The 11892-nt window shown below is 38.7% G+C and overlaps 1 protein-coding gene across 1 annotated transcript in view; it reads left to right on the forward strand.

Annotated features, from left to right (window-relative positions):
* Positions 1–2263: 2263 nt before the first annotated feature.
* LOC103780824 (protein MMS22-like) overlaps positions 2264–11892 on the forward strand; it is a gene marked incomplete at its 5' end in the record, with an annotated part of 34149 nt that continues 24520 nt past the window's right edge. Inside the window, 5 exons of the mRNA XM_008948519.1 lie at positions 2264–2414; positions 7466–7608; positions 8354–8496; positions 8648–8807; positions 11066–11235. Coding sequence (XP_008946767.1) covers positions 2264–2414; positions 7466–7608; positions 8354–8496; positions 8648–8807; positions 11066–11235 — 767 coding nt within the window. The remainder of the gene's footprint in view (positions 2415–7465; positions 7609–8353; positions 8497–8647; positions 8808–11065; positions 11236–11892) is intronic.

Consider the following 11892-nt stretch of genomic DNA (forward strand, 5'->3'; position numbering starts at 1 on the left):
ATAGTCAACATTGCAAATGTTATACACTATAAATGAGAATAGATTCTTTTCCTCTATCTAGAATTGACATCTTTTTGTAGAAATTTATTATATTTTTGTGTTGGACTATTCATTGTAGTTGCAATTCAAATAAAATTTTTTTAAAAAATGTTTTATATTTGAAGACAATTTTTAAAAGGTTGATTACATTACCGTTGTATTTTGCTGAACCCTTATAGTCGTGGTCATAAAACTGTTCAATAATTCATTTTAATTATTTGGCTTTTTTTACTCTGAAGGGTTTTAACCTTGAAGTACAACTTTCCATACATATGTGAACTCCACATGCAACAAGTCAGCATGGCAGTGAATAGAAAGAAACCCCAGTTTGATCTTTAATGTTGGTAGCTAGCACTGTATTCTGTAGTTGCAATGAACTGTTGTACCCATTTAACTAAAACTTAGAGAAGTGAAAAGTAATTGCTTTTTTTTTTTTTATTATCATGATATGAATTTGAGGTCCAAGCTCAGAAGTACCAAGTTAGTAATGGGAAAGTTAAAAGGCCCTTCATCTGCAGCAGCTCTGCAGTAGTTAGGAGGTAATATTAACGAAGGAGGCGGCGTGCAGGGGTAGTGGTCTCACACTGCTGAGGCTCGTGTGGGAAACAGCAATATGAATCAAAGGAAGAGGTGGTTAATGTCAAAACTTTCATTCATTTCCTACCGTGTCACATCTTTTTATTTTATTTTAACACGGCGAAATAGCAGGAAGAAGAACCTGTTATAAACTCCACTTAGAAGCAGAGGAGTGCAGTTGTGACCTGCTTTATAGAGATGAGTTGGGTGGTACTGCGGAGGAAGGGGAACCTTTCCCGCGCTGTAGGAGCTTCTTGCCTTAGAGGCTGCAGCCCAGAGGAGAGAGCAGCTGCCACAGCTCTGCTGCTCTCGCTGGGAGGCCTGAAACTCACCTTACCGAGTCAGTCTCACATTTCTCCCCCACCCATGTTACAGCTGATGCTGTAGAAACAATGTTTCTACATTCTACATCTGGAAGAAGTCTGGCACAGATTGCTTACTCACCTAGGGCAGAGTGGGGGCTCTGTGTGACCTCTTTTTTTTTTTTTTTTTTTATTCCAAGGCACATAAGGAAATGTGAAGTCCTTCATAGCTGAAGGTAGTCTGTCCCTACACCATTAATTAAAATAGCTTCTTTGTTGTCTCCAAAAACTAGCCTCTTCGGTCTAACTCAAAGGCAGCTTCTCAATGCGTGCATTTTTATAAATCTTTATTTTAAGAAACTAATGTTACATTTATATTTATATTTAACTTGAAATAGAGAGTTTGGGAACTAGTGAGCGCCTTTATTTCATTGCCCTTCAAAGTCAGTTTTCCCAACTAATTTAATGCCTCTCTTTTCATATAATCTAATATCTGCCCAGCATTTCAGATTACAGTTTCTTCCTCAGTTTAAATGCATTTGTTGTTTGCAGCATAGAGAATGCACTATGTTTTTTATGCTGGTGGTGTTAGATGTAGATTCTACAGTAGACCTAACAGAACCAGCAAAGAGTTATGCTTCATTAGCAAAAACCCTGCACAAAGTACTGTCCCAGTTTCTAGATCTGCAACTTTTCTGTGAAGATCCTTTTTTCAAGAACAAGCTTGTCCATAGTGCTTTCTTTACACCGTAGTTTCTGATACATGAAAGTCTATTCTAAAAATAGGGATGCCAGCTTTTACTGAGTGAATTCTTTCCAAATACAGTTCTTCAGTGCAAGAAGAAACAACTAAGCAAAAAAAAAAAAAAAAAATTAAAAACTTATAAAGACAGCTAAGCAAATAAATAAAACTCAGCTCTGTAAAGCACAGTAATACTTGTGTGTACAAGGGAAGAAGTAGTGGATAGAGGCAAGAAAGGGAGGACAAGACAGAAAGGCAAGTTTTTAAGACATGTTTTTTATTGCATAGGTGGTCAAACTATGCCTTCAGGATTTACAGTCTGTGATTTCATGAATATATTTTTAAAATTATGTATGTTTGGAACCATTTTCCCTTATTTTCATTCAGTGTATCATGTTGACTTACAAGTCCCTTGGGACAGAGACTACGTCTTGACATGTCTACAAGTGCTACCTGTTAGAATAGTTGCCCAGTTTTACATGTGCAGTCTAGGACTATCAGAAATCTCATTATTAATCGTAATTAATTTTCAGTGCTTTTTAGTGGGATTGGGACATACTAAGAAACCATTAACATGGTGCCATGTTTTTCTCTTTAAACTCAGGTTTTACTCTCTTGGCTTTGGATATGCCCAGCAAAGCCCTATCAGATCTCCAGCCACAGCCTGTTCTATCAATGATGCAGCTGTTTGGATGGGATGACATGGTGTGGCCTCAGCTGGTGTCAAGATATTTAAGTCACCTAATTCAAAACAGGTGAAAAACTTCAACTGCTTGTTCTTCCAGTACTCTCTCATTTCTTCATTTGACTTGTGGAAAATATTTGAATAAGGTGGTCTAATTCTTTACATCTATTGGAATTCTATATTTCTTGAAATCATCTGGGATGTTTCACAGGAGATAATGGATGTTATTTGGGTTGGGTTGTTTGTTTTTATGTGTAAATAGCTTAAGGTACTCAAAATTTTTCAGGAAGATAGGTAAGTAGAAAAAGTTATTTGTCTTTTATATAGCTAATCTCTTACTTTTTCCCAGTGGAGACAATGTTGCTACTAACAAATTTTGGAAGACAGAAACCTAGACAGTACCTGCAGAGAAGTATTTCTATGCAGAACAATATGGCGTTAAAGTGAAATACCTGAACCCATAATCTACTTTTAATTTGCGTAGTTATGGCTAGCCACTCCCTTCTGTTGGTGTTACACCTGGGCAAAGTTGTTAACATTTGGCAAGGCAACAGCCTTCTGCCCTAGCAGCACTTGAGGTCGAATAATCTAACTTGGTAAATTTTAAAATTTCTAGTTAAAGGTAAAGGTCTTGTTTTTCCCCCACCAGTTGCACTTAACACAAAAACTTAAATCTTCATATAAAAGGTCAAGATACAAACTGTCATAGAAATCTGATGTTTAAATATTTTGGCTTCTTCAAAACGAAGGACTTGTGCAAGAAGATGAGAGGATGGGTTGGACATCGTTGAAAGTATATAAGGAAAATGGTCATAAGGAAATTAATGCATTAAAACTTCCCTTTGACAAGCTTAGAACGTTTTCTGAGTGCATATTAATGTCCAGGTACCTCAAGTTTCTAAGACCTTCTAAATTGATGCTTTAAATAATAGGTTCAGAAAATTGAGGACATGCCTGCTTTACATGCCAGTGTTGAATTTTCAGAGAGTCACATAATTGTTTAGGTTTGAAGAGGCTCTTGAGATCAGGCAGTCTAACTTGTTCAATGCTTCTGCTCAAGCAGAGTCAGCGAGAGCAAATTGCTAAAGACTCTGTCCAGTCAAAATTTTTTATACCTGAGAATTTCTATTTCCTTTAAGTAGGCGTCTATGAAACTTAGATAGATGGTTGTTGTGGTATAGTTTTTTTTCCCCCCTCTTTCCCAGCTTCTGAATTGGACTTTGGAAGCAGGGAAGCTGAGAGTTGAGAAGGAGAGCATGCTCCTATGTATTTGAAAGTGAGAACTGTTGCACATTTTTAGGGTATACGTTGTTCTAAGGAGTGTAGCTGTAAATCAGGGTATGGTAAAGACTGTTTCAGTGTGACTGGCAAAGATGAGACTTTGGCCCTCTTGCAGAGAGATGTTAAAAGAGGTTGGATTTAGTTCCTCATGTGTCACTTTGGAACTTAGAGGAGCGTTCAGCCCTCTGATCTGCCATAGTTCTGTGTGATCTCCATAGGGTGAGTTTCATGCAAGGCTGCAGATATCTGGCACATGCTGAGTGAAATATGAGTTAAGCACATAAATACCCATTTGTAATTTGAATGTTGTTGCTCTTCAAGTGAGATCTGGAAAAACATTTTGATGCCTAAATCAGACTTTTGGTATAATTTAAGTGCTTAATGTTAATTACCAGTTCCCCCAGTAAACGGTTAAGTGACTGAAAGCAGTTACTTAAGTATTCATTAGCAGTATTGGTTAAGCACCTGACATATTGTTATATAACTGTCCATAGATACATCACTATGCTGGCTGAGGTAACTTTTACTGTATCTGGAATCACAGTCAAGGCATCCCTGTTCCCAAGTGTTTGGGAACACCATTGCATTAGCAAGTGCAAAGTTTGCACATGTGGCTGGTATTGAGTTCCCCATAATTCCATCTAAAATTACAGGTAGTATTGCTGATAGTTACCTGGTGTACACCAGTTGAAAGGTTAAAGCACTTGTGCAAGAATTTGAAAAACTCAAGTTAAGTGGTTCTTGCACTCTGAGGGAATTCAAACCTTTCTTTCTAAATACCCCCTTATTAAAAAATGAGGAGACCTTGCCCTCCTCTGGCAGGCTGTGCCATGGACTAACTGAAAATGCCAGAGTCGTGGATCCATATTGAGAGAACTGTCAGGAGAAAGAATGACTCCATTGTTGAGTGATGACTGATATTTGTCTTTTGCCTATGTGTGTATGTTCTCACTCTTTCTGGTTCTCTCTTGTATGTTCTCTCTGTCTTTCACTCTGCTTTTCTGAATCTCATCCCTGCTGGAAGCATGGGACAGAAAGCACTCACAGAGAGGCAAATATTTTTGCCCCTAAGCTCTTGGGGTTGTGGTTGCCCAGCCTCAGGGATTTGCTCCTGTCAGTTGCCTCAAAGCCAACAAGGTAAAAACTGATATTTTTTTTTTTGTGAGCTTATGGGGTCAAGAAGACAACCTAGGTACATCCAGATTATGTAAAACTGGAATTGTCTATATGTTACTGCAAAGAGCATTAAGTCTGTAGGCATCCTGATTTTTTTCTCTCTGTTGGTACTGAAATTTAGTTTTAGTTTTTTATATTTTATTCGCTTGATTTTCTTGTTTATTTTGTCAATAGTACTTATTCAGGGATGTTCAGACAAAATACACAGTTGTCATTGGTTTTGATTAACAGAAACAGAAAAAAAACCTTTATTAATGTTGCTTAGTGAGAAACAGAATCCAGTTTGGTTTCCTTCTGGACCTGTGCTGACGTTCTGTTGCAAGCAAAAGTAAAAATTCAGTAGAAAATAAATAAGTTTACATATACATATATCAAGAAGAGTGTACAAGCATTTTTCATTAAAGTCAAAGCACCTAGGACTGGCCAGAGAGGAAATCTCTCAAATAAAAAGGTTTAACTATTTTCAAGAAGTTTCACTGACCTGAAGCACACATGCAGCTTATCTGACAGGGACTGCAAACAGTGCACAACAGACCTGCTGTCCATTAGCAGGGGGTTTCTGCAAAATTGGGGCTGATACGCTTGGGGAAAAAGTACCTACAGCAGCTGCTCAGGGTGGTAACACAAGCAAAACTTTGAGACTACAGACCAGTAGAGTACAGGGATTGTCCATTGAGTGCTGATGGTGCCACTGACTCTGACCTGACCCCGGGCTGGTAGAACAGTAGCAAGTGTTTGACTGGAGGAATATACTTTTGAGTAAGTTTGCTGTGTGTGGGAATGTATGTACTTGTGGGTGTGTACATACATAAATGCATACAGCTGTAAGTGTACATCAAGCGTAGTGCTTTCCTTTCTCATCTCTCAGGTGCCTTTTTATGTTTCCCTTTTTGATCTGTTTCTATGTGACATATCTTTATTTGCTAAAGCAGACATTCTCTCTTCCATCTTTTATGTAGTTAGAACCAAGCAGACTTCAGAGGAGCGTGGGGCACCTGAACTAGATTTAAATGAAAGGTTGTAGTAGCTTAAGCAGTATCAATATGAAGTTCCAGGTTGATTCAGATAAACCAGCACTAATCCAGCATTGTACGTCATCAGTTTAGATAATACTGTCCAATTATCCGTTGTAAGAATAAGGCATCTCCCATTGTGTGAATTCTTCACACACACACACACCCACCCCTTTTTTGTTTTAGGTAGTGAAAACATACATATATGTGTATATATGCTTTTATATTGCTGTGTGTGGCATTACCACATTTATCATGTTTTTTGTATGTGGGTATCAGGATATTGTGAGCGAAGTCTGTAGAGTACACGAAGGGAAAGCCAGTTGGCCATTCTGTTCATTTATTTCTAGTTGTTTCTGTTCACTGTTCCTGTATATACTAACCTGATCTTCTGTGAAAGGTGGCTTACTTAGTGGACATGAGGGAAAGGCTGTGGATGTTGTCCACCTAGACTGTAGTAAGGCTTTTGACACTGTTTCCCACACCATTCTCCTGAAGAAAGTGGCTGCTCATGGCTTGGATGGGTGCATGCTTCTCTGTATAAAAAAAAATGGCTGGAGGGGCAGGCCCAAATTGTTGTGATGAATGGCGATAGACCCAGTTGGCCACCTGCCACAAGTGGTGTTCCCCAGGGCTCAGTACTGGGGCCTGTTCTCTTTCATATCTTTGTCAGTGGTCTGGATGAGGGGATTGAGGGCACCCTCAGTAAATATGCAAATTTTGCAACTTCCACCAAGTTGGGTGGGAGTCGTGGTCTGTTTGAAGATAGAGAGGTTCTACAGAGGGATCTGGACAGGGTGGATCAATGGGTTGAGGTCAATTGTATGAGGTTCAGCAAGGTCAAATGTGATCAAAGTGCAGGACCCAGCAACAACCCCAGGCAATGCTACAAGCTTGGGGAGGAGTGGCTGGAAAGCAGCCTGACGAAAAAGGACCTGGCTGAATATGAGCCAGTGTGTGCTGAAGTGGCCAAGAAGGCCAACAGCATCCTGGCTTGCATCAGAAATAGTGTGGCCAGCAGGAGTAGGGAAGGGATTGTCCCCCTGTACTTGGCACTGGTGAGGCTGCACCTTGAGTACAGGGTTCAGTTTTTATTACTACAAGAAAGACACTGAGGTGCTGGAGCATGTGCAAAGAAGGGCAACAAAGCTGGTGAAGGATCTAGAGAACAAGAGGACCAGCTAAGGGAACTGGGGTTCTTTAACCTGGAGTAAAGGACTCGAAAGGGTATTGCTCTCTACAGCTACCTGGAAGGAGGTTGCAGTGAGGTGGGGATCAGCCTCTTCTCCCATGCAGCAAGTGACAGGACAAGAGGAAACAGCCTCAAGTTGTGCCAGGGGAGGTTTAGGTTGGATACTGGGAAAAACATCTTCACTGAGAGGATTGTCAAGTACTGCAAGAGGCTGCCAAAGGAAGTGGTGGAGTCATCATCCCTGGAGATACTGAAAAGATGTGTGGATGTGGTGCTTAGGGACATGGTTTAGTGGTGACCTGGCAGTGCTGGGTTAATGGCTGGACTTGATCTTAAGTGTCCTTTCCAACCAGAACAATTCTATAATTCTGTATGCTTACAGCTGAATGTGACACTGCCACCTTTTTGCATACTTCTATTAGAGCTCTTTACCTTTTCCTTCCTCTTCTGCCCGTGCAGTGCAGTGTGTGAAGCCTTTTCCAGCATGGGATACACACCCTATGAAGCGCTGACAGTGCGCTCCTGGTTTCGATGCGTTTTGCAAATGTTCCTAGATCAACCAAGTGGTGTGCTGGCCAGGACAGACACTGAGACAACAGTTGGTAAGTGTTCACATTGCCTTAATGTTTGCAGGAATGATCCTATGTTGCAAAACGTTTTCAGCTAATTACAAAATGTTATTTTTTATTTTTATTCCTTTACTTTTACCTAATTACAAAATGTGCATCTTCACACTGCTTGTGCTATTTATTGATAGTTTCCCTGCTCTGCATATGACAAATTTATTACAAACAAAGATAAAAGAGCTTGTTTCCTTGGAAGCAAAGAACAAAAACTTGCTCCCAAGGAGACAAGCTATTTCTCCCCCATGGAGAAACTGCTCTGAAAAAAAGTGAAAGTCTGAAGTAAATAGTCAGAAATCATGCTGTGAATGCCCTAAAAGGAGAAGGGAAAAAAAATCCAGTTGCAAATAATTCTTCCCTTTTCTATGTTGGATATTTTGCTTTCTTAGAGCAATACTTCATCACTTCTATAAAACACTGCAGTTTTAATTATTTGTAGAACACATCTTCTAACAACTATTTTTCATACACATTTTGTACATTTTGAAGAGAACTGTCAGTGAAATGAAAGATTTGTTTATACGTACTTAATACTCATTCTCGTGTATCTGTATTGGAAACAACTAGTTTAAACACACATTCTTTGTCTAGAGAGATGCAGTTGGTTTCAGAATCCTTGTATTTTAGACATTTAAAAATCATGTTTCATTTTATGATTTTGGGACTACAGTAAATTGAAAAGCACTGTATGCTGTATTTACTGCTGTGCTCTTATAACAAACAGGGAAAGCCTATATGGAGCAGCTGACTGAAATGACAAGACTGATTTTTAAACTCTCCGAAGTAGAAAACATTCTTTCAAAGGCTCATGTTGAGGAGTCAGTTTTCAAGCAAGACCCTAAAACTGCCCTTGTCCAATTCATTAAGGTACTGTACATCTCTGTGTTAGCTTCATAGGACAATTTGAGGGAATTATGTATCAGATTTCATTTGGTATACAAAACAAAATTACTCACACAAATCCTGTAAGAAACATAGTAACTTTATTTGATTTATTTCAATGTTTCTGTTTTTTCAGGCTGTTGGTAAAACTTACAGTGGCCTTCAGACACTCCCTGAGAAGTCTGCCATGGTAGCAAAGACTCTGGAGTATTTAGGTGATGTATTAAAATACGTAAAACCTTATCTAAAGGCAAAAGGACCTCCAGAAGGTCTGCAGCTTACATATTGGATCATAGGTAATTATTTTGCAATCTCTTTTCTTTTAGGGAATAGTTTTAAGGAATCAGTAAGATGTGATTTTTGATAATTCTTTTTTTCTCGCTAATGTCTATTTTAGTGGTTTAAAAAAGCAAAGTCAGCAAGGTGTTACAATTAGATCCTTAATTTTCTTCCACTGGTTTTCTTTTGGTTTTATCCTGATGTCTAAAACTCCCTGTGGTGGTTTGCTTTTTTTTTTTTAATTACCCCTGCAACTCAGTGTTTTTGAAAGTAAGATGTTTTCATGTCTTTTACCACTGAAAACCACCCGGTTTAACTAAACAGAAACAGAAACAGTGACAAGCATGTTATAACAAGCTACATTGTATTTACTGGAGTTATGAGGGTGGACAGATGAGTTTAGGAATGTAACTTCCTTCTAGAACTGCTCATCTTACATACACACTGCATTATTAAAGCTCAGATTCTAGTATTTGTTCATGAAAGTGCAGAATCCCTGTGATAGGATGGAAAAATAAGAGTGCTGACACACTTACCTTTAAAAACAGGGTAAACCTCCTGTGTCTTAAAGGTGGGGTAATGATTTGCATGTACACTTGGTGTACATTGTGATATTCTACAGTGAGAAGCATGACCACGATCCAGAAGATGCATCAAATGTAATGGAATTTAAGTTTTGTGAAATACTTTTTCTGTTGCAAGATCTGCGTATTTTGATATACAAGACATGCATCAAATTAAATGTTTTTTAAATATTCAGATGCTGGGTTGGAGCATTGTAAAGTAATTTGACATTGGTATTGTCCTTTCTTTTCTTTGCACTAGGAAATGATTAATCTTCAGTCATGCTGCTGTGTGCAAGAAATCGTCCTTTCTTTTTAATTAAGAAAACAAAAAAAGGTTGAAAATAAAGTTTAAAAAAAACCAACCAAACAAAAAAGTTTATTTCAATTACTTTTTCACATTCAACAGGCTTGTTAAATTCTAAGGAGAAAGCAAGAACTTAACAAATCTAAACACCTCCTCCTGTCTGCGGTCAGATGTGTCTTCTACTGTCCCATATATCACAGCAGTGATAATAGAAGTAGTACTTGTAGCAAGAATGAGCATGTTTCTTTCAAAACAGGAAGCTTAGACAACATTATTAGAAGTATTGTTAAGTGATCACTCTCTTTCTCTATGATTGATCATTGTGTTTTCTTTCACTCCACAAGATTAATGTTGTTTTGCGATGTTTTTAGAGATGGTAATGGATGACTTTTGTAGATTAATAATATCTTGTAACAGCCTACTTTTGATCTTCCATTATTTTTGATGTCTTAAACGTATTTCCTTGGGATCCTCCTGTATTTTCAACCCCGCAAACTTTCTGGCTTCTAATTAAATATAAGTTAAGAATGTCTGTGGGAGCTACTACATAGGAATCTTGTTTTATTTAATCTGTACTTTGCGTATTAACACAAGTATAGAGTTATTTTCTCAAGAAAAAATTACGCCTCACCTGCAGTAAGGAAGTTTCTGAAAGTCAGCCTATTTACATATCTATAGCTTTTTACCATTTTTTTGGCAACTCAAAAGCAGGATCTTAAAACTGGCTCAAAGCTGTGCAAGGGATACGTTAATGTGTTAGGAACAAGAAAGATGTTCTCTGAGCTCGGCTCTCATTTTGTGGACTGAGAGCCGGCAAAGATCTGGAGACACCGTGCTGATTTAATGGACTTGGCTGCTTCTTATTCTTTTTCATCTGCCAAACTAGATGCATTAAATAGAATTAGAAAGATAGTTACTGTTTTCCTAACACTGCATCGCTGTGTTCATAGTTGCTGATGTGGGCACAATGGTGCAGGACAAGTGTGAAGGGAAGTCAAAAGCACCATCTCTATGTAAGATGTGATGAGTGCACACAGTAAGGTAAATATTTAAGTGCTTGTGTGCTGATTGTGACAGTGTTTTGTGTGAAGGTTAGGTCAGTTTTCCTGCAGGGATGTGGGAGAATGTCCTTTCTTGAGCGTTACTGTACTTTTCCTAAAGCAGCTTCACTTGTCTAAAATTTTGTAATTTATTGAATCAATTTAGTACTTTCATTTTTAAGAACTATAAATGGACTTTGAGCCTTCCTCACTGTGGTTTTCTAGTTTCAGAGACATTTCAGTTGCTGTTGCTTCTCTTAGATTATCTGATTTGACATCATTGCCTTCTTAGGCTTTCTTAAATTATTTTTTTTTCCCCCCCCCTGGCTAAATTGCTTTGGGATTTCATGATTCTTTTTCAACAGGATGTCTGGTAAAGTTCTGGGCCCCGATACTGGCTACTTCCAAAGCGCAGCAGCTCCTCTTCCGCATCGTGGATTGCTTGCTGCTGCCACACTCTGTGCTCCAGCAGGACAAAGAGCTGCCCACAGCTTTGCTGTCTGCCATTCACGAAAGCCTACCTCTTTATCTTCAGGTAAATATCTGAGCTCGGTTCTCAGCAGACAAAGGTATCTTCAGGAAAAGATTCATCTTGCAGAGGATGTTTCCTTTTTCCTTAATCAGAACAAGCACTGATTGAATTTAAAGCAGCAGCAAGAGGAGTGTTTTCTTCTTGTGGAAGTGGAAGGAAGAATGCCACCCCGTTGGCTTTCCTCTCGCTGCATGCAGCTATGCTGTGGTACACTCCAGAGCTGCCAAGCTAATTGCTGTGTATGGAAAGCTTTTAGCCAACCTGCTGTTTACAATGGTCTCTGATGTGAGAGATTTCTGAAGCAGTGGATCAAATAATCATAATATGTAGCAAGACCCTTGTTGAGATGACAGAGCAAACAAATGTTTTAAATCATCCTTGACTTGGCTAACTGTAGATAATTAAAGATGAGCTATGAGCTACTTTTCTTTTTTTTTCCTCCCTCCTCTTAGGAACAGAAGACAGTCCTCTGCCTATCATGGCACTGTTTTATCTTAATAGTTTGAGAATATATTTTGCTGAATCAGGTTCCTGCTGCTTATGTTTACATGACAAAAGCCTTTTTGCCAGTTATTCCTCCCATTTTTCCCTCAGCTTACCTATCTATCACTCAAAACTCTGTAAGGCTTGTTAATGCTGTAGAAAGAGACTAATTCCTGC

Source organism: Merops nubicus, unplaced genomic scaffold (assembly GCF_000691845.1).
Source record: "Merops nubicus isolate BGI_N331 unplaced genomic scaffold, ASM69184v1 scaffold15540, whole genome shotgun sequence".
In the NCBI taxonomy this organism is placed as follows: Eukaryota; Metazoa; Chordata; class Aves; order Coraciiformes; family Meropidae; genus Merops; species Merops nubicus.